At 44.5% G+C, this 26,064-nt stretch overlaps 1 protein-coding gene across 1 annotated transcript in view; it reads left to right on the top strand.

Annotated features, from left to right (window-relative positions):
- afap1 (actin filament associated protein 1) overlaps window positions 1-26,064 on the top strand; it is a 405,203-nt gene that overhangs the window by 127,067 nt on the left and 252,072 nt on the right. Inside the window, exon 2 of the mRNA XM_070871376.1 lies at window positions 23,946-24,074. Within this exon, the coding sequence (XP_070727477.1) occupies window positions 23,946-24,074 (129 nt within the window). The remainder of the gene's footprint in view (window positions 1-23,945; window positions 24,075-26,064) is intronic.

Below are 26,064 nucleotides of genomic sequence, written 5' to 3'. Positions count from 1 at the left end.
TTATCCATCTGACACTTCACAGTTAAATATAGAGTGAAATGAATGGGATGTAGAAAAACGTATTGGATTCTGAAATATTGGTCTGCCTTTTAAAGTATCAGAAAAAGAGACCTTTCATTTGCAGGAGAAAGGTCATTGGTAGCCTACTTACTGAGTAAGAATGGGAACAACACAAATTAGTGTACATTTTCCAATTAATCTTTATATGAAAAAGTATTTGGAATAAGTTCCAAAATATTTGATAATCCATTTAGATGCTATAAAGATGTTTCTAGTCTTCAGTAATAACTGATTCACATGATACAGAATAGTCATTTTCAATAGGCATTGGGCTGTTTTGTAGCACAAGAAAACAAAAGCAATAAAATCTATTAACCTGCCAGCTGGCAACATCGTGGAAGAAGCATTTCGTCCACAACCAGATGGTACCTGGCTTATCTCGGGCAGTGTGTCAGTTAAGTCTTTCAGAAACCGTTTTAATTAGTTTTTTAAAATCTAGTTATTGGGTAAGTTATGTGAAGTGCTTCATGAATACTGGTCGATGCCTTGCCTGCCACTTCCTGCTCCAGCTCATTTGTGGTGGCTGCAAAACATGCCATGTTGAGGTGACCATCCTTGTGGTTGAAAACTCTTGGCAAAACTATCAATAAATATTTTGAACACGCCACAAAATGTAACACTACTACTAGGATAAACAATAAAACAGCCTCAGAAGTGTAATATTGCACTTGCTTGAGGTTTTAACCCTCGCAAAAATGCACTAACTCTAGACCTAAATGTGATTGTACTGTTTAGTCTGGAAGCATCTAACCACATTTGTGTAGTACCCTGTACTATAAAACAGAATAATGCAGTACTGCACACTAAAGAGCACATATTAAAAATGTAGGACTTCTGGGCAAGAGACCTGAATCAGAATGTGACACATGAAATCCACAGTTGTTTATGCAATATGTTGTATGTTAGCAGTTTTGGTGATATATTAGTGAACTTTAAAAATCCTTAAGCGCAGAGGTGGATAATTTGTTAGTACATCAGGAAAAGCGTTTTAGTGCGCTTTAAAAGGTGGAGGGAAAAAAGCAGACTCTAAGCAGGAGTGAAGAAAGGAAATTGAGGGTGCCGACAACCTGGTGGAGAGGAATTTTTGAAAGCAATTGGAGAAGGCAAGGCAGAAACATTTTAGGGAAGAAATACAAAGGGTTGGGGCATAGTGTCTATGAAAAAATGTCACTGAAGATGAAACAGTGAGTGTGGAGTGGAGGTAATCTACAGAACAAATGGGAAACTGTTCAACCTCCGTCGCCTCCAGGCCAGATCCAAGGTTATCCCATTCTCCGTCAGTGAATTACAGTACGCAGACGATGCTTGTGTCTGCGCGCACTTGGAGACTGAACTCCAAACCATAGTCAACACCTTCACAGAAGCATACAAGAGCATGAGCCTCACACTAAACATCCATAAGACAAAGGTCCTCTACCAACCCCGCCCCACATTATCAAAATCTATGACGAAGCCTTGGACAATGTGGACAATTTTCCATACCTCAGGAGCCTACAGTCAACAAGGACAGATGTCAATGACCAAGTCCAACACTGCCGTCAGTGTGCCAGTGCAGCCTTCGGTGGCCTGAGGAAGAGAGTGTTTGAAGACCAGGACCTTAAAACCGGCACCAAGCTCATGGTGTACAGAGCAGTAGTAATACCCACCCTCCTATATAGCTCAGAGACATGGACTATGTACAGCAGGCACCTCAAAGCACTGGAGAAGTACCACCAACACTGTCGCCGCAAGATCCTGCAAATCAATTGGCAGGATAGGCGCACCAACGTCCGTGTTCTCACTCAGGCCAACATCCCCAGCATCGAAGCATTGACCACGCTCGATCAGCTCCGATAGATGGGCCACATCGTCCACATGTCCTATACGAGACTCCCAAAAGAAGCACTCTACTCTGAGCTCTGACACAGCAAGCGAGCCCCAGGTGGGCAGAGGAAATGCTTCAAGGACACCCTCAAAGCCTCTTTGAAAAAGTGCAACATCCCCACCGACACCTGGGAATCCCTGGCCCAAGACCGCTCAAAGTGGAGAAGCATCCGGGAAGGTGCTGAACACCTCGAGTCTCTTCGCCGGGCGTAAGCGGAGGCCAAGCGCAAACAGCGGAAGGAGTGCACGACAACCCAAGCAACCCACCTACCCGTCCCTTCAACTACCGTCTGCCCCAGCTGTGAGAGAGACAGTAGGTCCCGCATTGGACTCATCAGTTACCCGAGAACTCATTTTTAGTGTGGAAGCAAGTCATCGTCGACTCCGAGGAACTGCCTAAGAGAAGAGAGCGTGGAGAACCAGGGGTAATCCATGTCAAGAGGAGTAGAAGATATAAGCAAACTGGGAGAACTTGCTGAGGTGAGGCAGGGTGAAGTGATGGGGACATTTGAAGATTAAGATGTTGATTTAGGGAAAAAAAATTGCTTGGAGCCAATGGAGTTTGACGAAGGAGGAGATGATAGTGCAGCAGGGGAGGGGTCCTAACTCATGGTAGCTTGAATGAGTGGAGGATTGTGGGAGGTGGAGGTGAGGAGGCTGGTAACAAAAGCAATGAGAAGTTGAGATGGTAAAAGTATGATCATAAATATTTCAATTTAAAGATTCCATACGTATTGATTATAATGTCAAAGGTAGATTTAAAGACTGCATTCATAAGACACTTGTCAAATTGTAACAAAATGTTCCATGAAAACTCCCAGATGAAAATTGGGGGAAAAAAAGGAACATTCCTGTGTGTTGAGCCTTATGAAAAACATTTGGCCATTTATCCCATTAAAAAAAAATTACATTTTTCTCTTCCTCCCATCACAAGATGTTATCATGGCTAAGAATGCAAGACATCAGTAGTTTTTCTGTTGCAATGTGTCTCCCCACGTTTATAATGGTTGAGGTACAAAAGAAATAAACACACAAATCAAGGATTTGATTAACAATGAGTTAGATTATTAGCTTTCATACCTTTCAGAGCACCGGGTCTTTTTTTAAAAACTAATAAGAACTGCATTCTTTCTGAAAGTGATGCTGTTTGTACGAAGGTATGAGCACATATCTTTTCAAGCATTCTGACTGATCTTTCATTGGAACTAACGTTATAGAGACTGACTTTGAGTCGTATAAAAGGAGATGCTCGGGATCCACTAGCTGTACACTGGATCTAATTGAATATATTGGAGTCATTTTGGTATAAATATCCCTTTGTTTTCAGAGAGGAATAGACTGACCTGTAACTAGGGTGGGTGGAAACCTACATTAAATTGAACAACTGAACCATAAGAATTTTTGGGCAAGCCAGACCATAAAACTGCCAACCCTGAACTCAAATTAGAGCTACCATGCTAAGTGCTGGGAAATTTCTATTTTTGTGCTCCTTATCTGAAAAGACCAATTTCTGCTGGGATATGGTTCCAAGTGTGTTGGCAGCCCCCTGGTAGAACACTCAAGTGGGCATTCTTCATAAATAAACAGTGAGCGATTGCAGGCTATTTAACTGTGATGGCATCACAATTAAGCCCGAACATTTCTTCCGTTACATAGATGCACTTTCCAACAGGATTATAGGAGATAAATCGCAATTTGGACATTGTGACTTTTTTTCTCCGTCTTTCTAATCCAGAGGCACTGAGGCCAATTGTTGTTGCCATCGCTGAGCTTAGTTAACTCAGCACAGATTGAAAATTGAATCTTTTGATTGGAGTAGCTTAATACCCTACCACACAGTGCATTTACCCTTTAAGGGATTGGCAGAACTGTCACTGGGAAATTTCACAATGTAGTATTTACTGTATTGCAATCTCCTGTGGGATAATATTTTTTTTTAAGTTTAATTTTTCACATGATGTGATCCGTACTGCAATTCACATCATTTGCATATGCACAAACTCCATTGAAATGCTTGTCTAATAACCCTTCAGTGATGACAATGCCCTTTAAAGTTTGCACTGGAGTTAGTATTGAATAAGTAAGGCTTACTGTCTAGTCCAGAGAAAGAGTACAAGATTGCAGCTTTGTTTTTATTTAGTGTGTACAAAATTTCCAGTGCCATTATTTATCGGTGGCAGACACCCAAGATTAGTAAACAGCCATCTCAAGACATTTGATTTTAACTGCCAATGTACAAAATATGAGGGATACAGTAAATTATTTAAACATTCAATATTCTTCAGCTGTTTAGTTTGATTATTTTGAAACATATTGTATAAGGCCAAAGGAAAATATTTTTCCTTTTTCTTGAATGCAGAACAAACATTATTCTAACTCTCCAGTGATTACATGCAGTTCTTATCCTTTTGGGATTTAGTGGGAATATAAAACCATCCCTCCCCAAATATGATCCTACGTTCTTGTATATTCAGAGATTTTAGGAGTACAGTACTCTGGGAGCCCACTGAGGTTATGCAAGGAGCTAGAAAATTCTTTCTCTTTGTGCCTTTTATTTAAAATCTGATGCTTTGTAAATTTGAGGAACAAATGTGGAACAGCAAAACAATGTGTTACAATGATAAGATCTCTGGCTGGGTATCAGTTTTCTTTCTAAACAGAATTGAGGATAATCGTTAGAAACCCTATTGTTCTCCTCTGTGGGAACACTGCAAAAACAACTTCAAAAATGTTAGGAAAAAACATGGTCACAGTCCATTTGAACCTAGTCCCCATACATTGAAGCACTGAAGGCTTTCAAATCCAATCTCATTAGAAGAAAGAACTAGCATCTCAGGACATCCCAAAGCGCTTAACAGCCAATTAAATACTTTTGAAGTGTCATTGTTGCATTGTAGGGAAACATGGAAACCAAATTGTGCACCGCAAGGGCCCTCAGACAAGAATTATAAAAATGACCAGTTTTTGATTGGATTGGCTTAGGGACAAATGTCAGTCAGGACTGCAGGAGATCTCCTTACTCATGGAAACAGGAGTAGGCCACTTAGCCCCTTGAGCCTGTTCTACCATTCAGTGAAATCATTACAGATCTGCGACCTAAGTCCATATATCTCTTAATACCTTTGGTTAAGAAAAATCTGTCAATCTCAGATTTCAAATGAATAATTGATCTAGCCTCACTTGCTGTTTGTGGAAGAGAGTTCAAACTTCTATCACCCTTTGTGTGTAGAAGTGTTTCCTAATTTCACCCCTGAAAGGTCTGACTCTAATTTTTAGACTATGCCCCCTAGTCCTAGACTCGCCAATGAGCGGAAATTGTTTCTCTCTATATACCCGACTGTTCCTCTTAATGGGCTCAATTTTCCCCAGTGATTTGCGATATTTTTTTTGAGCAGGCTGCTATTTTTGGCCTAAGTTTAAAAATCCACAGTTTCCCCAATCAATTTGCACCAGCATAACTCAGTTAGTTACGATTTTTTTTAGGTAAGTTTTCTTTTCAGCCAAAGGGGGCATAATCAGCCACCTATGCCAATTCCGGCCATTTAGGGAACTTTGGCCAGCTGAAAGTTACTCCAGTTCTGCTTAGGCCAGCGTATGTGGCCTCTCCAGAAAAACCTTGCAGAGAGTTAAAGAAATCGGCGCAGGTAAGGAAATCTGAGGAGGCCATTTGATCTGGGCTAGGAGCAGGAAACGGACCGGGAGGGCATTCAGGGCCAGGGTCGGTGGGGGAGCAGATCGGCAAGCCCTTCAGCCTGGGCTTGGGTCAGGCAGCAGACCGGGTCTGCACTCGGGGGTGGGGGAATGGATCAGCAAGCCCTTCGGACTGGGCTAGGGGCGGGGAACGGACCAGGAGGGCACTTGGGGCCAGGGTCGAGTGGAAGAGCGATTGGCAAGCCCTTCGGCCTAGGCTACGGGCGGGGAGCGCTGGTGCAATCCCTCCTTCACCATGGCAAAATCACCATTCCCCTCCCCACCCCACCCCAAGACACCCTTGCATGGCACCGTCTTGACACCACCGCAGAAGCAACCTCTGCCGCCCCCCCCCCCCCCCCCCGCCCAACAATCTCAACCCACACCCTTTCCTCAACCCTATCAACATATGTTTAAAAACAACACCGAAAATACATCTTCAATCCCGACTACGGACACTGATGCAATCCCATTGGCAGGCTTACTATACAACCACAAATCACCCCTCCCCGGCCGCCCCTGCACGGCACCATCTTCATATCTTTACAATAATACCTCTGACCCAAGCTCGGCTCACACCCTTAACTCAGCCCTATCGACATTGCCAAATCCGAGCTGTACTGGGCATGCGCGTCCATTGGAGCGACGTCAGGACGTAAGTTTTTTTTTCCCACGCATGCGCAAAAGGCCCGACTTCGTTTTTCGGCGCAGACAGCAGGCTCCACCCCCTGAGGAGACTGGACATGTTGCACGGCTCCGAATTCCATTTACAGATCGGGGAAAGTTTGGACAAATATTTATGGCGCATTTCTGGCCCTAAAAACCTGGTGTAACTCTGGCAATATGCCAGAAAACGGGCTTGGGCAAAATTGAGCCCAATATCTTGAAAATTTGGATCAAATCACCCCTTAATATCCAAATTCCAGGAAATACAACCCTAATTTGTGTAAACTTTCCTCGTAATTAAACCCCTGGAGTCCGGTATTGTTCTGATAAACCTGCACTGCACTCCAAGGCCAATATATTCTTCCTAAGGTGTGGTGCCCAGAACTGCTAGGCCAGCATTCCATGAGCCTTTTCTATTATTTTCTGTACCTGTTCATGACATTTTAATAATGTACCTGGATGACCCCCCCTCCCCCCCCCCCCCCAAGTCTCTTTGGACAATTTTTAGCTTTTCACTGTTTAGAAAGTACCCTGTTCTATCCTTTTTAAGTCCAAAGAGGTTTTTACGTTTCAAATTGTCAAGTACATTGATTGAACAATAGGAGCAGGAGTAGGCCACTTAGCCCCTCGAGCCTGCTCCACCATTTAATAAGATCATGGCTGATCTGATCATGGACTCAGCTCCACTTCCCTGCCTGCTCCCCATAACCCTTTATTCCCTTATCACTCAAAAATCTGTCCATCTCCACCTTAAATATATTCAATAACTCAGCCTCCACAGCTCTCTGGGGCAGAGAATTCCACAGATTTTCAACTCGGAGAGAAGAAATTCCTCCTCAGTTTTAAATGGGAAGCCCCTTATTCTGAGACTATGCCCCCTAGATTTAGTTTCCCCTATGAGTGGAAATATCCTCTCTGCATCCACCTTGTCGAGCCCCCTCATTATCTCTTATGTTTTGATAAGATCACCTCTCATTCTTCTGAACTCCAGTGAGTATAGGCCCAATCTACTCAACCTATCTTCATAAGTCAACCCCCTCATCTCCGGAATCAACCTAGTGAACCTTCTCTGAACTGCCTCCAATGCAAGTATATCCTTCCTTAAATATGGAGACCAAAACTGTACACAGTGCTCTAGGTGTGGCCTCACCAATACCCTGTACAGTTGTAGCAGGACTTCTCTGCGTTTATACTCTATCCCCCTTGCAATAAAGGCCAAATTCCATTTGCCTTCCTGATTACTTGCTGTACCTGCATACTAACTTTTTGTGTTTCATGCACAAGGACTCCCAGGTCCCTCTGTTCTGCAGCACTTAGCAATTTTTCTCCATTTAAATTATAATTTGCTTTTCTATTTTTTTCTCCCAAAGTGGATAACCTCACATTTTCCCACATTATACTCCATCTGCCAAATGTTTGCCCACTCACTTAATCTGTCTATATCCCTTTGCAGATTTCTTGTGTCCACCTCACAATTTGCTTTCCCACCCATCTTTGTATCATCAGCAAACTTGGTTACATTACACTTGGTCCCTTCATCAAAGTCATTAATATAGATTGTAAATAGTTGAGGCTGCGGCACCCCACTAGTTACTGTTTGCCGACCGGAAAATGACCCATTTATCCCGACTCTCTGTTTTCTGTGAATTAGCCAATCCTCTATCCATACAAATATATCACCCCCAACTCCGTGAACTTTTATCTTGTGCAGTAACCTTTTATGTAGCACCTTATCGAATGCCTTCTGGAAATCCAAATACACTACATCCACTGGTTCCCCCTTATCCACCCTGCTCATTACATCCTCAAAGAACTTCAGCAAATTTGTCAAACATGATTTCCCTTTCATGTTGACTCTGCTTGATTGAATCATGCTTTTACAAATGTCCTGCTGCTGCTTCCTTAATAATGGACTCCAGCAATTTCCCAACGACAGATGTTGGGCTAACTGGTCTATAGTTTCCTGCTTTCTGTGTGCCTCCTTTTTTTAAATAGGGGTGTTATATTCTACGTTTTCCAATCTGCTGGGACCTCCTCAGAATTAAGGAAATTTTGGTAGATTTACATTGAGGACTCTCATTTTTGTCAATGTTATTTTCTTCCTCTCCCTTCTATTGCCTAGTTAGACCACCCACAAGAGTGGGCAGCCAGTCTGCTCCCAGGTCTTCAGCAAAGATCCACTTGAGTCGGCTCCTCGGATCGCACACATGGCCCTTGATCACTCTCCCAATGGGATTCAATTTTACAAAGGATCTGATAGTATAGTAAGCGATTTTTAACCTGAAAGTAACGTGGCAACTTTTATGAAGTAAATCACTGGGCTACACAGAAGATTCTGAGTTCTAGTCTGTGGCCCATGCAGTGAGAAAGGGCTCTGTTTAAAACGTGACATTTTAGAAATATGGAACCTGCAGTTTATTTTGATTACTCAATGGTTACAGGAATTTAGCCGAAGAATGGGGAGGCCACCTGACCGTGTGCCAGTAATAATGCTGCTACAGAAATTTTATTTTTATTTTGTTAAGTCCGGAAACTAGCAGCTTTTTCTGTGGAGCAAATAAAAAGGCTTAAATGGTGTATTTAATTTTTTAAAGAAGCTGCATACTAATTTTCAAGCTTCCAAATAGGAGACATAAGCATGATTGAAAAATGTTTTTATCTTTTCCAGTTTTCTCCCTGCCTCTCCAAAAGGCAGTGATCTCATTTTAACTTCAAACCAAAAAAGAATTAAGTTTCAGAACATATATTTTTGGAGATTTGGAGATGTCAGCTATGGCTCAGTTGGTAGCACTCTCACTTCTGGTTAGGAGGTTATGGGTTCAAGTCCTACTCCAGACACTTCAGCACAAAACCTAGGCTGACACTCCAGTGCGGTACTGAGATGTCGGAGGTGTCGTCTGTTAAATGTGACAAACGACACCACGTAAACAGAAGTCCTGTCTGCCCTCTCTGGTAAACGTAAAATATCCTGTAGCACTGGTTCAAAGAAGAGTAGGGGTGTTCTCCCTGTGTCCTGGCCAATATTTATTCCTCAACCAATGTTACTAAAAACAAATTATCTGGTCATGTATCTCACTGGAGTTTGTGGATCCTTGCTCTGTGCAAATTGGCTGAGCGTTTCATACATTAAACCAGTGACTACACTTCAAAAGTACCTCATCGGCTATAAAGTGTTTTGGGACATTCTGAGGTTATGAAAAGCGTTACAGAAATGCAGTTTTTTTTTTAAGGGCAGTAAAACCTGCTATCACTGGGCAACCATTTGTACTGCAGCAATTGCAGTTTGAACTTTGAAGCATTGTTTAGTTATTATGGGCTCAATTTTCCCCAAAGCTTTTTTTTTTGGTGTACTTGAAGAGTTACGCTCGTTTTTTGGGGGCTCAAGTACGCCAAAAAAAAAATGTTCTAAGTTTCCCCGTTTGTTATTTTAACGGAGCTTAACCTGTCCTTTAGTTTTGGGGGGTGGAACCTTGATCTGCGCCATAAAGATCGGGCTGCCACGGTAACCGGGGCACAATGCGAGCTGAGGCTGCAAAGTGAAACATACAGCCAGCTCGCAACACATTAAAATACATTGCAGCAACTTACCTCCAATTATTAAAGTGTCATCCCGCCCCTATTCCAGGTTGAAGGGCCTCCCAGTCCGCTCCCCACCTGCCCCTAGCCCCAGGTGGCTTGCCGGTCTGCTTCCCCTAGCCCTGGCCGAGTGACCTCCCGGTCTGCTTTCCCCGCCCAACCTTAGCCCCGAGTGGCTTGCCGATCCGTACCACCGCCCCTAGCCCTAACCGAGTGGCCTCCCGGTCCGCCTGCCCCTAGCCCCGAGTGCCTTGCCCATCTGCTTCCCCTGCCTGCCCCTAGCCCCGAGTGCCTTGCCCATCTGCTTCCCCTGCCTGCCCCTAGTGGCTTGCTGGTCCACTCCACCGCCCCTAGCCCTGGCCGAGTGGCCTCCCGGTCTGCTCCCCCACCCGTCCTGAGTGCCTTGCTGGTTTGCTTCCCTCATCCCTAGCCCTGGCCGAAGGGCCTCCTGGCCTGTTTCCCCCGCCCCCCCCCCCCCCGCACCCACCCCTAGCTCCGAGTGCCTTGCCAGACCCGCACCCCTAGCCCTGGCCGAGTGGCCTCCCGGTTCGCTCCACCACCCCTATCCCAGGCCGTATGACCTCCTCCCTCCTGGTCCCCGCACCTACCTAAATCTGCTCAAAAGACTCCCCCCTCTCCCCTCCCCCCCTCCAATCTCCTCCTCCTCTCTTACCTCTCCTGCAGTTGCTGTCTGGACATCTCTTGCACTTGCCTGCGCCGATTTCCTTAACTCTCCAGAAGGTTTTTCTGCAGAGACCACATACGCTGGCCCAAGAAGAACTGGAGTAACTCTCATCTTGGCCAAACTTCCCTAAATGGCCAGAATTGCCGCGTGTGGCAGGTTATGCGCCCTTTGGCTGAAAAAAAAACATACCTTAAAAAATCGTAACTAACTGAGTTACGCTGCTGCAAATTGATTGGGGAAACAGTGGATTTTTAACTTAGGCCAAAAAAAGCAGCCTGCTCCAAAAAATGGCACAAATCACTGGGGAAAATTGAGCCCTTTATTTGCTTTTGAAGTTTACATTTTTTCTTGCACATTCAATAAAAAATGCAATGGTGCAATCACATATCGGGTTGCTCAATAAACGCATATGTTTCTCCTTCGGGTTTGTAAAGGATTCCTCAGTATAGCCTTGACATTGTTTTCTGCATAAGCCTCTATGCTGCAGGCAAATGTACAATGCTGGCCAGCAATGTGGGAATTCAGTTGTAGCCCGTGATTCCGGACTGGTTTCACCCTGACCTGAAATTGCTTTTTAATGGTTGAAAATGTCGTGTGCTATTGTGCCTAAACTGTGCCTTATGCTTGTTGAACAATTGATGAATAAAGGGAGATTATTAAATTCCTGTCTTCTTGCACTGCAGATGCAATGCTCTCTTATTGCCACTATGAAACAGACGTTGCAGCTTTATGAGGTACTCTCCTGTCTGGATTCTGCAGGGTAGTTTCACTGAGATTCTGCTGCTTGTAAGTTAAATATAGTGGAGACTTCTTCAGGACTCTCCTGACTCCTAACTTAGCGGAGGGCGACGACAAGCGGCAGCTGAAAATTGCAGATGCCACCCGTTACATCTATTAGGCCAGGAACAGCATCCCGGCAATACAAACATTGAAACATAGAAAATAGGTGCAGGAGTAGGCCATTCGGCCCTTCGAGCCTGCATCACCATTCAATAAGATCATGGCTGATCATTCACCTCAGTACCCCTTTCCTGCTTTCTCGCCATACCCCTTGATCCCTTTAGCAGTCAGGGCCATATCTAACTCCCTCTTGAATATATCTAACGAACTGGCATCAACAACTCTCTGCGGAAGAGAATTCCACAGGTTAACCAGTTTCTCCTCGTCTCAGTCCTAAATGGTTTACCCCTTATCCTTAGACTGTGACCCCTGGTTCTGAACTTCCCCAACATCGGGAACATTCTTCCTGCATCTTAGTTGTCTAGTCCTGTCAGAATTTTATATGATTCTATGAGATCCCCTCTCATTCTTCTAAACTCCAGTGTATAAAGGCCCAGTCGATCCAGTCTCTCCTCATATGTCAGTCCTGCCATCCCAGGAATCAGTCTGGTGAACCTTCGCAGCATTCCCTCAATAGCAAGAACATCCTTCCTCAGACACAATATTCCAGGTGAGGCCTCACTCAGGCCTTCTGTGGTTTGAGCGCAGCCCAGTCCCTGCATAGTGGTTTAGGGTCTGCTTCAACATTCCGTGGTTTCAGATCGTCCCAGTCCCTGCAAAGTAGTTTAAGATTTGGTCTGACATTGGATGCTTTCGAAAGTCCAGACGTCGCGGGTTCCAGTGCTACTGAAATGCAGTATGGATCATTCAGTGCCCCAATATCCCAGCCTGCACCTCCCAGTGCTGCTGGAATGCAGCCTGTAACACCCATGGCCACATCGTCCCAGCCTGCACCTCACACTGGAGGGGTTCCGCGAGACAGACCCAGGGCGAGGCCGAGGAGAAATGTACCACGCTGTCCTGAGATGGAGGGTGCAACAGATGTGGCTCAGGTAATAGAATTGGGCGTGGAGACCAATGAGCTTACCCAGTCACTCGTGAACACCATCAGTGCGGTGGGTGATGAGGTAACGGCACTGACGGCAGAAATCGCAATAATGTCACGGGACATGTGGGAGGAAATTTCAGAGGCAGCGGGAACGATGGCACAGGCCATCCGGGAGGGAATGTCACAAGCAGCCGAAACGATGGCGCAACCCATCAGGGAGGTAGCTGCTGCAATAAGGGAACATAGCCAGGCCAATCTACTGCCACTCTCATGGCAATCCTCTCACTAGTCTCTGTAGAGACCCAAGCCGTAAACCCCCCCCCCCCCCACCACCACACCACCACACCACCAGCACCAGCACCATCACCACACCCATGAAACAGTGCACATTCACCAAGATGTAGATCTGAGATGGGTGCAGCCTTTCTTTGCTGCAGTTGTTTTTTGTTGTTGTTGTTGATTTTACTCTTGTAACTGTTTTCAAATGTAAATTGTTTTGTAAGTGATGTCATTTTACAAGACTATAAGTGACCTTAAAGTTTTTAAGTGATCTTAGTGTAAGATTTTTCACATTGAAATTGTTTTTTAACTAGAAGTTTACAAGTGATAAAGTTTTTAAGTGATCTTAGAGTCATATTAAAGTACAGTTTGATAAAATTATTTTATTACACTAAAGTGAAGTACATTCTAAAATTTTCAATAAAATATGTTTTACATTGAAACTGAATCATGTTCCATTAACATAACACAACATTTAGGAACAGCTGCAAAAAATAAACATGACAAAGGGGAACAGTTGTCGCTGAGCCCTCAGGCATCAGTAAAGCGTTCACGGATGAGCTGCTGGCACAAGGCTCGAGCAATCGTTAAAGGAGCACGATGGCCCGCCCTCCTCCAACGTCGTGCTCCGGCCTCAGGCACTTGCATGGTTTCCTCATCCTCGTCATCATCTTCCTCCACCACCTCCTCCTCCTCCTGCTCATCACCTGCATCTTCCACATCATTATCATCAGCCACTCTCACCGCAGGTAGGTGTTCTTGTTCCATTATCAGCTGCTGCTGCCTCATGATGGCTAAGTTATACAGCATGCAGCACACAACAGTGAAGTGACTGACCATCTCAGGGGAATATTGCAAATTGCCTCTGGAATGGTCCAGGCATCAGAAACGCTGTTTCAAGGTGCCAATGGTCCTCTCTATGATGCTGCGTGTCTTAATGTGCGACATGTTGTATTGATGGTCAGCTTCCGTCCGGGTTACGCGTAGGGGCGTCATGAGCCAGATGGCGAGGCCATACCCTTTGTCTCCCAATAGCTAGCTCTGTCCTTCTGGCTGCTGCTCAAACATGTCAGATATAGCGCTGTCGCATAGGATGAGCGCAAAATGGGTGCTGCCAAGGTGTCTTGCATCGATTGACATGATGCGATAGTGGAAGCCTTTTCTATTCCTGAACTGCTCGGCATCCTCCACAGGTGCTCGCAAGGCGATGTGGGTACAATCAATGCAGCCCTGTACCTTTGGGAAGCCAGCAATCCTGCAGAAGCCCACAGCCCTGTCGCGCATTGCTTGTGCGGTCATTGGGAACTTGATGTAGTCATTCCTCCACGCATACAGTGCAGCTGTGACCTGGCAAATGGAGACCTGTATTGCACCTTGAGAGATGGCGCACACATCTCCAGTTGTACCTTGAAACGATCCCGAGGCATAGAAGGAAAGTGCAGCTGTAACCCTCACTTGCTTATCGGCTGCAGCTGTGGTCTCATCAACTCACAGATCTCACGAACAACTTCTCTGCGGAAACGCAGCCTTCTGACACAATCTGCCTCACTCAGGTCCAGGTAGGAATGCCTGACTCGAAATCTCCGAGGTGTGTAACGCCTCCTGCCCAGCAGGCTATGGGCTCTGATGTTCCTGATGCGATGAGCTCTAATCAATTCTCTCCTACGTAGCACAGTGACGCATAACCATTGAATAATCCGCTGCATTGAGATTGATGCACCCATCCTTAAAGTAACATTAAAACTTTCAAAGGTTAAAGAAGGTGCAAAATGGCAGCACAGCCCAGCTCTTCTCACTCCCCAAACAAGGTAAGAAACCCGAAGGTCTTTTGTTCTCTACCCCTACCCCCTTCAGTCGTGTGACTTCTCTATCCTTCCTCGTCAGCACCCCAACCCCCTAAGCCTGCAGAGTTCAGCCTTCTCCCTCCCTTCCACCACCACCAGTCCCCCCGACACCCCCTCCCAGCCTGCCATGTTCTCCGTTGGTACTCCTCTCCCTCCCTCCCCACCCCCACAGCCTGCAGAGTTCAGCCTTCTCCCTCCCTTCCACCACCAAAGGCAGCCCCCCCCCCCCACAGCCTGCCGTGTTCTCCGATGAAACTCTTTTTTCCCCCGCCCCCCCCAGCCTGCTGCGTTCTCCATTGGTACTCCTCCCTCCTACAGCCCTGGTATGCTGCGTTCTCTCGATTCTTATCCTGGCTGAAGGGCTTGCCGGTGTCCAGCACCTTGCCCTAGCCGAACGGACTCCCGCACGGCCAGCCACTGCATAGTTCAGTTTCAGGTAGGAGTTGATTCAGTACTTTTATTAATTTAATTCTTTACTTCACATTTTTTATTGAATGGTTATTACTGCTTGTGCTTTTGTTTTGTGCTTGGTGCTGCTTGAAATGTTGTTACTTGCGCCGATTCCTTAACTAAGTATGGTCTTTCTGTGTGGACATAAGTGGACACACATGCTGCCCTAAGTTAGTTCAGTACAACTTTTTTCTGGCCAAATTGGCATAAATGGTGTAAGTAGCCGGGAACTCCCCCTTTTTGGGGAAAAAAAACTGACCTAACAAAAAACCTAACTAACTCACTTACACTGGCGCAAATTAAATAGCCATATTTGCAACCAGAAAAATCAAGTTACACTAAAAAAAACTGTGCAACTCATGGGGAAATTTGAGCCTATAATATTTGTTTGAAATGTGTGGGACATAACGTATCACACTTACTAAGCTATTCCCTTTAGAAAGTGTAAATGTGTTAGCTGATTGCAGGATCTCATTGACAGCATTCAAGATTTTTGACGGCCCTTGACCTTTCTGCATTGCGAAGGCTCTGTATGCAGCCAAAAACTGTGGTGGCTGATTGGTGCTTTAAGCCATTTATCTCCATGTCTGGTGCACAAAACACTTCTTGGGATGAGAGATGGAAAGACACAAGTCCCATAACTTGTTTGCCTTTTCTCCCCTAGTCCTTGCAGTCCCTGGTTTGTAAAATGAGCTTTCCTCTTTCTGCATTGCCCAATTCTACTGTCATTTTACTGAATAAACATCTGCCTTTGCTGTTCCAGTACCATTTGCGTGTACTTCCTAATTGCCGTTTACAGACGATTAGAAGGATTACTGCTTCTCCCTTTTCATTGGTTGGCCCGGTATTTGGTACGTGAATCACACATTTTAGTTTACAGACTGAAAACTGCAAAACTGAGTAAACCAGCAGGAGGGTCTTTTTGTCTTGCTTTTTTCTTAAGTCAAGTTTTAATTTTCTTTCAATCTTTTCCAAAGAATTAATTTGCTCAGCTTTCTCCTTCTGAACATACTTTTCTTTTTAATTGTGACAAACAGAAGGCTATAATTACCTTTAACCTTAAGATTCTGAGGCAAATAGTAATGCCTCGATCTGTGCTGAGTTAACTGATCTCAGTCTAAGCAGTGATAAAGGATCAAATGTGCAATTTTCCTGGTTTGTCATCATCATAGGCAGTGCCTCAAAATCGAGGAATACTTGCTTCCATTCTAAAAGTGAGTTCTTAGGTGACTGAACAGTCCAATACGGGAATTACAGTCTCCGTCACAGGTGGGACAGGCAGTCATTGACGGAAAAGGTGGGTTGAGTCTGGTTTGCCGCACGCTCCTTCCGTTGCCTGCACTTGCTTTCTGCACGCTCTCCCAGATGCTCTTCCTCCACTTAGGGCGATCTTTGGCCAGGGACTCTCGGGTGTTGGTGGGGCTGTTGCATTTTATCAGGGAGGCTTTGAGGGTGTCCTTGAAACGTTTCCTCTGCCCACCTGGGGCTCGCTTGCCCTGTAGGAGTTCCGAATAGAGCGCTTGCTTTGGGAGTCTTGTCAGGCATGCAAACAATGTGGTCCGCCCAACAGAGCTGGTCGAGTGTGGTCAGTGCTTCGATGCTGGGGATGTTGGCCTGATCGAGGACACTAACGTTGGTGTATCTGTCCTCCCAGGACATTTGCAGGATCTTTCGTAGACATTGTTGGTGGTATTTCTCCAGCGACTTGAGGTGTCTACTGTATATGTCCCACGTCTCTGAGCCATACAGGAGGGTGGTAATCACGACAGCCCTGTAGACCATAAGCTTGGTGCCAGATTTGAGGGCCTGATCTTCGAACACACTCTTCCTCAGGCGACCGAAGGCAACGCTGGCGCACTGGATGTGGTGTTGAACATCGTCGTCTCTATCTGCCCTTGCTGATAATAGACTCCCGAGGTATGGAAAGTGGTCCACGTTGTCCAGGGCTGTGCCGTGGATCTTGATGACTGGGGGGCAGTGCTGTGTGGTGGGGTCAGGTTGGTGGAGGACCTTTATCTTACGGATGTTTAGTGTAAGGCCCATGCTTTCGTATGCCTCAGTGAAGATGTTGACGATGACTTGGAGTTCAGTCTCTGCGCGCAGATGCAAGTGTTGCCCACATACTGTGGTTCGACAACAGAGGATGGGACTTTCTTGGATCTGGCCTGGAGGCGATGAAGGTTGAACTGGTTCTGTAGTTTAGTTCCACTCCAGCGGGGAGCTTGTTGAGTGTGAGGTGGACCACTGCAGTGAGGAAGACCCAGAAGAGGGTTGGCGCGATGACTCAGCCCTGCTTGACCCCGGTCCGGACGTGGATTGGGTCTGTGATGGATCCGTTGGACAGGATCACGGCTTGCATGTTGTCATGGAGATATTGACTGGAAACTCGCATTGACCCATTAGAGGAATCCATATTGGGTTTCTAATGTAGATATATTGTAAAGTATTAATTTTGAAACTGTTAGGGAGCAATTATTTTATAATGACTCAGTGGGTTTCTCTGCCTGAACTATTATCCACTTGAGAACAATGAGGGAACACATGGTGTAAGCAGAGGTTATATTCCTCAGGCAACTAACTGACTTTCATTTATTCTCATTATTCGTGGAGCAACATCATTTTAATGGTTCTATAAAAATAAAAAGAATATAATTAACCCAACATTAGCTGCTGTTGGACAATTGTGAAGCAAGCTCCTCTCTCCTCCCCCCGGCCCATCCACACACCCCAATGTGTAGGGAGCTGTAGCTGAAGTTGGATGGCAAGAACCTGCGAACAAAATTAACTTCTTTACCAAGTGACCCTTATCTGACTTGGGCCATGGAAATAAAACAAATCCCTTTTTTTTTGCTCCACTGTTGGCAATTGTAGTGTTCCTTGCACAGGTGTAGCCTGCTGCAACTTAGGGTTACAAATACAAATGTTCTGCTTTTGAATGCATTTTGACAGTGAAGTCGGAGTTTATTAGGAAGTAATAGTTTGAATTGAAATTCTTTTTGCATCTCATTTCTCAGTTTTAGGCCTGCTTCTTTGCGGAAAACGGCTACTGTCAGGGGGCTTGCAACTTGACCCAGTGCCTAAACACAGTTATCTGATTATCATTGGCTTCTTGGCATATAATAAGCTGGGAGTTTCCAGATGGTTAGATTCTAAATGTACTTTTGGATTCAACCCCTGAAAGGATGGGAGCACAACATGAGCGTGGCACCTCAAGTGAATGACACTGTCATATTTTGGGATTGTTTTTGACCATTTTTCCCCACAAGAACAGAAAATCAAATCCCTTCGTGCACCTTTCTGTCTCTCAAGGTAAAGACTCAAAATGGCAGGAAGAAGATGCGGATTAGTTTTCATAATTATTTTGGACAGTGCATTGCTGGCGGGGGGAAATGTTAGTTTGGCAGAGCAGAAGGAATGACGCCACTCTGTGCTGTGCAAATTTGTGCAAGCACTGCAGGAGAGGACATTTAGAGCCAATGTTTTTCATTGCTAAATATTTTATTACAATTCCCCACTGTTGGGGTAGTGCAATCAGTTATTCAATAACATTTCACTTCTAGTTAGAAGATCTAAATTTTGTTAAGATTTAGGGGCCAAAATTGAGCCCCGCCCCAAACGGGGCACACCTACCGTTCTTGAAAGTACCGAAAACAAAATTCACATCTTTGAATTTTTTTTTTGGCACCCGATCGGGTGTGGGGCAGAAGTGCCCTTGGAACGGGTCAGCCGCCGCGACCAGTCAGCAGCGTTGCACTGACGCGTCACAACATCCCTCCCCTTCCGTTAAAGGGGAGGGCTGCTGCAAACTCTGCAACTACTTCAGTGGCAAACACTAGGTCACCAGGGAGGGTTTCGGCATGACCAGCGGCCTGGCACTCGAGGTTACCTGTTGGAGGCCCGGCTATACCCACGGTCATTATTGTCGGCCCGACCTGGCAGTCAGCCGGCAGCACCACCTCCACTTTAAGGGCGGCCATGCCGCCAAGCCACAGCAAGGGGGTACCAACAGCAAAAGCAGTCAGTGGCACCGACCGACGACAGAGCAATTTTCAAAAGGGGCAATTTTGGGAAGGGGTCGTCGTCGGTCGTTAAGGGGTTGGTGCGTGCACACCATGGCAGAAAAATGGGTGGTGCGGTCCCCTACATTGCTTCAAAATTGAGGAAGGGCAATTCCTAAAATGACGGCCTCTCCACAGAGATTCAGTGGTTAGTCCGCACTGACACGTGGCCTCTGCTTTCAGGCCTTATAGAAAGGGACAATTTCGGCTCCTTAGACTTTAGGATATGAATTATGATGAACCTCTGATTCACAAAATGAAATGAAAACCATTGTCATTGTTTAAGTGAATCACTAGTAAGGAATAACATCAGTACTTGGACACTTGTGAATGAAAAATGATGCTGGCCTGGCTAATTAGTCTTCCATGAACAGATTAGTGTTTATAGGGTTTTGTGGTACAGTGTTTTTAAGAAATTTACATTAGATCATTGCAGTTCCAAAAACATCACATCATAAAAATTGGTAACTACATATCACATTTGTGAAATTTCTTTCAGACTCCTTTTGTGGAATGAGTAAAAATGCGTTGTAGCTCAGTGAATGATATACAAAGGATGTACATACTTTATTTTAAATTCCTGAAGCTCTGAAGCAAAAATACTTATTTTTTTTAAGCCCCGAATTTCCTTGCGTTTACTCACACATACATTGTTTTTGTGTTTTTTATTGTTAATAATAATCAGTTTTGAAACTTTTTATCACCAGCTCCATACCAGCCTGTCATGGCTAAGGATAGAGACACTGATGAGTCTGAAAATAGTCGCTTTCTTCCTTCCCTTCTGTGAATCTCTCCCTCACCTTCCCTTCTGTAATTCTTTTTTGCCTTTCATTCTGTGTTTCTCTTCTCCTTCACTCTGTCTCCCTCGCCTTCCAGTTTGACCTTTCACCACCTACCCTCATTTGTATCTCTCTTTCTGTGTTTCTTTCTCTGCTACTTCCCTTCAGTTTCACTCAGATCATTCCATGCTCTCTCTTTCTGTTCTGTCCATTGTCTCGCTCTCTCTCCTTGCTTCTTCCCTTCTGTCCTGCTTCTCTTTCCTCTCGGTGTGTGTCTCACCTTCCCCATAGTCTGTGTCTCACTTTCCCCTCGGTGTGTGTATGTGTGTGTCTCTAGTTCGTTCTGTGTTCTTTTTCTCTTCCTTTCCTTCCATGTCCCCCTCTCCACCTTCTTCCCTTTTGTCTCTCTCCTCCCATTCTGATTGTATTTTTCTCTCTCCTCGCTTCTTTTTCTCTGCCATCTTCTCTGGTTTGCCTTTTTCTCTCTCACTTCTCTTCCCTCCCTCCAGGTTTCTGATTTTCTTTTGTTCTGGATCTCTCTCTTTCTCTCTCTCTCATTCTGGATCTATCTTTCTTTCTTTGATTGATTGATTTTTTTCTTTCTGGATTGGTCTTTCGATCTTTCTTTCTTTTACTTTTCCTTCTTTCTGCATCGATCGATCGATCTTTCTGGATCTCTCTCTCCACCTATCTATCTAATTCACTCTTTTCTCTTTCTGGTTCAGATTGACTTGCTTTTTCTTGAGTTTTAGTTTGCAGCGGTTCTCCTTTCTTCTGCCCTCTCTGTCTTTCCCTGTTTCCCGAAGCACACGAGGAAGGCATTTAGCTTATCGCATTTAAACCAGCTCACTGAACGAGCTATCCACCTAGTCCTATTCTCCCTCCTTTTCCCATACTCTTTTAACCAATGATAATAGAACTGTACAGAGAACCAAAACATAGTATAGTTCAAACCTAGATAACTATCCAATAACTACAGAAATTAATTATTTGGCGTGATCGAAGGAAACTGAAGATACCAGTACACCAAAAAAGCAACTTCTCCAAAGATAAACAATGCCACTTATCCAGTGTAGCTGTCATGTATTTAACTGTCATTGTAACCCATGTATAAACTGACCTAAATTGTACACCGTGAGAACATTGACCACTAGGTGGTGAACTTGTGGGAGACACTCCTAACCTGGACTTTCAGGTATAAAAGGGGAAGCTCCACCCACCTTCAGCGCTGGCTAATAAAGGTTACTGGTCACAGAGTGACCTTCTCTCAAGTATGGGCCTCGTGCATTTATACTGTATAGTAAGGACATATTAGTACCTCTAGCAACATTCCCCCAGTGTTAAAATGTACTGTGCCTAATGCATATTCTGCAAACTAAAAAGAATCAAATTGGAAGGCTAGGGTTCTTAATTCAAGCATAAGACACTAGCTTGTAGAATTACAAGTGAATCATTTGTGTTTCCATCCAGCCTCCAACATCTTCTCCATCTGAAGGCTGTAACTGATACTTCCATATAAAGGCTGATCGTGAGAATAGCTTTCCAATCACTCACGCAAGTGATGACTTCTTCATGGGCATTCAAGTACTTGCCTGGACTTCAAACATGTTGTTCCAGCAGTCAGGAACAGCAACCCCTGTTGATTTGTGTCCTCCTTACTGCCAGAATACTATTGGTTGTAGCACCCCACTGGAGATCAAACCTGGAGCATTGCTGGTTTACATGGCTCAGTCCCATAGCATTGATGTATTCAACAAGGTTTCATGGGATGTTATAATAGAGATTTATTAAATAACTCATCTACTCCAATATTGAAGTGGGAGCAAATCCTTTCAACTAACTAATTAGTATTTTTAATGCATTTTCCTTCCTTGTACTCTTGTCATAAATGTGGAACATGGGTTGACAGAAATTGTGCAAAATTGCTCCAAACAAAAAGTATAAAGATGGGAAACCCTACATAAACAAATGTCCTGCTTCATCCTTTTCTATCGCTCTTCCACTCATCACTCATTGTTCAATAGCAGTAATTTAAATCTTAAATGTGACTCTATGAAGCCTGGCTAATCACTGGTATCCCAGTTGCTTGATTGTTGCCAACTCCACTGGTATGCACACGTCATGTGCCATCCTGCGTCTGACCTGCACCAATGTATTCACCACCAAGCCACCACCGACAGGAAGAGGCCACGAGGCATACCCAGAGGAGGATGAGGTGGCAACTTAAAAGTCATCCTTAACAGCACTGATCTTATTGCTGTGAGAGCCCTGAACTTTAACGGTTGGAAGAAGCTGCTAGTAGCAACATTCTCCTATGGGCTAGCCGCACGACGATAACTTTCCCAAGCATTCCTGCAGTATGTTGCCTGTCTCACGATTGGAAATCTATTGTGTAAAGGAATGCAAAAAGCCAAAGCTTACTCTGCCATGTAGCATACTGAAGCACCAACACACAGCATAATCAATCCAGGGACAAACAAGCTTTTTCAACAATTAAAGAACTTTTGTTTTCTTTGCTTCTCCCTTTTTGCATTGTCTACTTCTCAATTCTATCTACTGCTTATCCATTCCCTGAAGATTGTGGGATGGGGGGGGGGCGGGGGGGGAACCAGAGTCCTGGGAACTTGCAGCAGCAGGGAGAAGGGTAGATCCATTGCAGCAATAGCAGGAGGGAGCCTGAACCACTGCAGCAACAATGACCCGGAATTTGTGGTCAGCAGTGAAGTGACGGCACTCGCCACTGACCTTTAAGATCCAGCAATCTATGTGGGGTGAATTTTAGCTCTCAACATTAATTTCATGCTGGTGTCAAGACTAGATATGTCCAGTGACTAGCAGCAGTGATGTTATCAAGCTGTCTAAGCATCCAATCACATTGAACAATTCTCAGACAGCACACCAGGAAGTAAAATGCACTGATTTTCCTTCACTTTTTTTATAATTTTAAAGAACAAGCTAAACATTGGGACATATACATATAGGATTAAGGTAGAAGCTGAAATCTAAAACAAATGTATTTTTTAAAAAACATTTTAAACCAGTTACACTTCATTCAACAAGAGTTAACATTTTGGGGGGGTTTAAAGAGTGATATTACAGTTCAGTGATTTATCAAAGATTGCCGGCTCCAGGGTGTTCAATGGCCTACTCTCCGGAGAAGAGTTGAATCAGTGATAGCAACTTGTGGATTCCCACATTTATGTGCGCATGCGCTATCTCCAGAACTCGCTGTCCGTTTCGGAGAGGTAATGACGATGAACACTGACAGTTTTGCCGTCATTACCATCGCAAAATCCTGGCCATTAATAGCTGGCCATGCTACCACTTCAAGACGTGGAGGGGAGGAGCTTGTCATGAACTGACTTGATCTACAGACAATTAGAAAGTACTGAGACAGCACACTCTCCACCGCCCCCCCCCACCCCCCCCACACACACACACACACACACACACATTGGCAGCATAATTCAACTTCAGTCTGATTTTTAAAGAAACCTTACCATGTCACAAATTCCCATTTTAAATGTTCCAATTTGGGGGGAAAATGACATTTGTGACCAGATGCTCATCCCTCATAGAGAAAAGTTTTATGTGGTTTCTCTGCTGGAGAGGGGTTATGTCAGATTGTGTGATCTGCATAATATAGAGAGAATATCCTGGTATTTGAATGTTGTAAGTAAAATACACCAAACAAACCTTGTAATTCAATTCACTTGGGAAAATTTGTTTATACAGGTTGTCAAGGCAAATAGAAATTAATGGCAGGCTTTTGGGACCAAAACAAATGGTTTAACAAAATGTGGTGTTGGGATTTATGCAACTGAACTTTGTGGGAATGTCATAGTTTGCATACATTAAAAATACATTTGTAATATAAATGACAAAGTTCCAGGTTTCTCATCCAATATAGTATACAGGTATAAGGAATAATTCTGCATCGCAGTGCTCCCAGTGAGGAGCAGAGCTTATTTCAGAAAATCACGAGTGCACAACACGTGATTTTCCATCTATTAAAATTAATAGACCGATTCAGAGGTTGCAGATCCACAATTTACTAAAATATATTCCATGCAGGTGCTATTCACCACTGGAAATGCTGGTTTGCAGAATTGAATTGCCCTGATACTATATGATAGTGGACTGACCATTGCTTTGTGCTCTTTTCAGTGATGGAGGAATTGATCATGGAATTACATCTATTTCTGGAACTTCTTGACCATGAATATCTGACCTCATCTGCCAGAGAGAAAAAGACTGCAATCTGCAACATCTTACGGAGGATCAAGTCCGTGTCTGGTCAGTACACAACCACCACACTCCACCAATTTTACTTATAGAAAGATTAAACAATTAACCAAGGTTCCTGAAATTCCAGTTGCTCCCAATGGCAGGATGAGTGCGGATCTGTTAAGTGGGACCAACATTTGGGACGGAAATCGGGATGTGGGGTGGAAATCCGGGATTCTACTCCTTGTGAAATAGCCACTGAAATTCTATAGGGGGAAGGAGAAAGTGAATCTGCTGCCCTCACCCCTCCCACAATCAAAGGTGTGTCATGGGGAGGTTCCATGCACTCTGAAATACTGCCTAATACACCATCAGACCTCCACCAAACTCGCACCGGCTAAGGGCTGATATGGATCCCATTGATGCCCTTGTAAAGGCCCCAGAACCTGCCCAGATTAGGGTAATCGAACCTAGAAGAGATGGGGTGTTCAACTTTCAGTTTGGGCAGGTAGAGGGTCTGCTCTGGTGATTGAGTTATAAGAACATAATATAAGAAATAGGAGCAGGAGTAGGCCACCTGGCCCCTCGAGCCTGCTCTGCCATTTAATAAGATCATGGCTGATCTGATCATGGACTCAGCTCCACTTCCCTGCCCACTCCCCATAATCCCTATCGCTCAAAAATCTGTCTATCTCTGCCTTAAATATATTCAATTACCCAGCCTCCACAGCTCTCTGGGGCAGAGAATTCCACAGATTTACAACCCTCAGGGAAGAAATTTCTCATCTCAGTTTTAAATGGGCGGCCCTTTATTTTGAGACCATGCCCCCTAGTTTTAGTTTCCCCTATTAGTGGAAATATCCTCCCAGCATCCATCTTGTCGAGCCCCCTCATTATCTTCTATGTTTCGATAAGATCACCTCTCATTCTTTTGAACTCCAATGTGTATAGGCCCAACCTACTCAATCCCTTCATCTCTGGGATCAACCTAGTGAACCTTCTCTGAACAGCCTCCAATGCAAGTATATCCTTCCTTAAATACAGAGACCAAAACTGTATACAGTACTCCAGATGTGGCCTCACCAATACCCTGTACAGTTGTAGCATAACTTCTCTGCTTTTATACTCCATCCCCCTTGCGATAAAATTCCATTTGCCTTCCTGATTTCTTGCTGTACCAGCAAAACTAACTTTCTGTGTTTCATGCACAAGGACCCCCAGATCCCTCTGTACTGCAGCACTTTGCAATTTTTCTCCATTTAAATTATGTATGATGAATTTATAACATTTCACAAAACTAACATTACCGCAAAGTAAGAATTAGTTGTTGGCTGAAGTTAAGAGTTACAATACGGTGGAGGAGGATTTTCTGGAGTGCATAAGGGATGGTTTTTTAGACCAATATGTCGAGGAACCAACTAGGGGGGAGGCCATCTTAGACTGGGTGTTATGTAATGAGAAAGGATTAATTAGCAATCTCGTTGTGCGAGGCCCCTTGGGGAAGAGTGACCATAATATGGTGGAATTCTGCATTAGGATGGAGAATGAAACAGTTAATTCAGAGACCATGGTCCAGAACTTAAAGAAGGCTAACTTTGAAGGTATGAGGCGTGAATTGGCTGAGATGGATTGGCGAATGATACTTAAGGGGTTGACTGTGGATGGGCAATGGCAGACATTTAGAGACCGCATGGATGAACTACAACAATTGTACATTCCTGTCTGGCATAGAAATAAAAAAGGGAAGGTGGCTCAACCGTGGCTATCAAGGGAAATCAGGGATAGTATTAAAGCCAAGGAAGTGGCATACAAATTGGCCAGAAATAGCAGCGAACCTGGGGACTGGGAGAAATTTAGAACTCAGCAGAGGAGGACAAAGGGTTTGATTAGGGCAGGGAAAATGGAGTATGAGAAGAAGCTTGCAGGGAACATTAAGACGGATTGCAAAAGTTTCTATAGATATGTAAAGAGAAAAAGGTTAGTAAAGACAAATGTAGGTCCCCTGCAGTCAGAATCAGGGGAAGTCATAACGGGGAACAAAGAAATGGCGGACCAATTG

The sequence above is a fragment of the Pristiophorus japonicus genome, chromosome 2, assembly GCF_044704955.1.
Source record: "Pristiophorus japonicus isolate sPriJap1 chromosome 2, sPriJap1.hap1, whole genome shotgun sequence".
Taxonomy (NCBI): Eukaryota; Metazoa; Chordata; class Chondrichthyes; family Pristiophoridae; genus Pristiophorus; species Pristiophorus japonicus.
The sequence above is the reverse complement of the archived record's forward strand: the minus strand, read 5'-3'. Positions and strand labels throughout refer to the sequence as shown.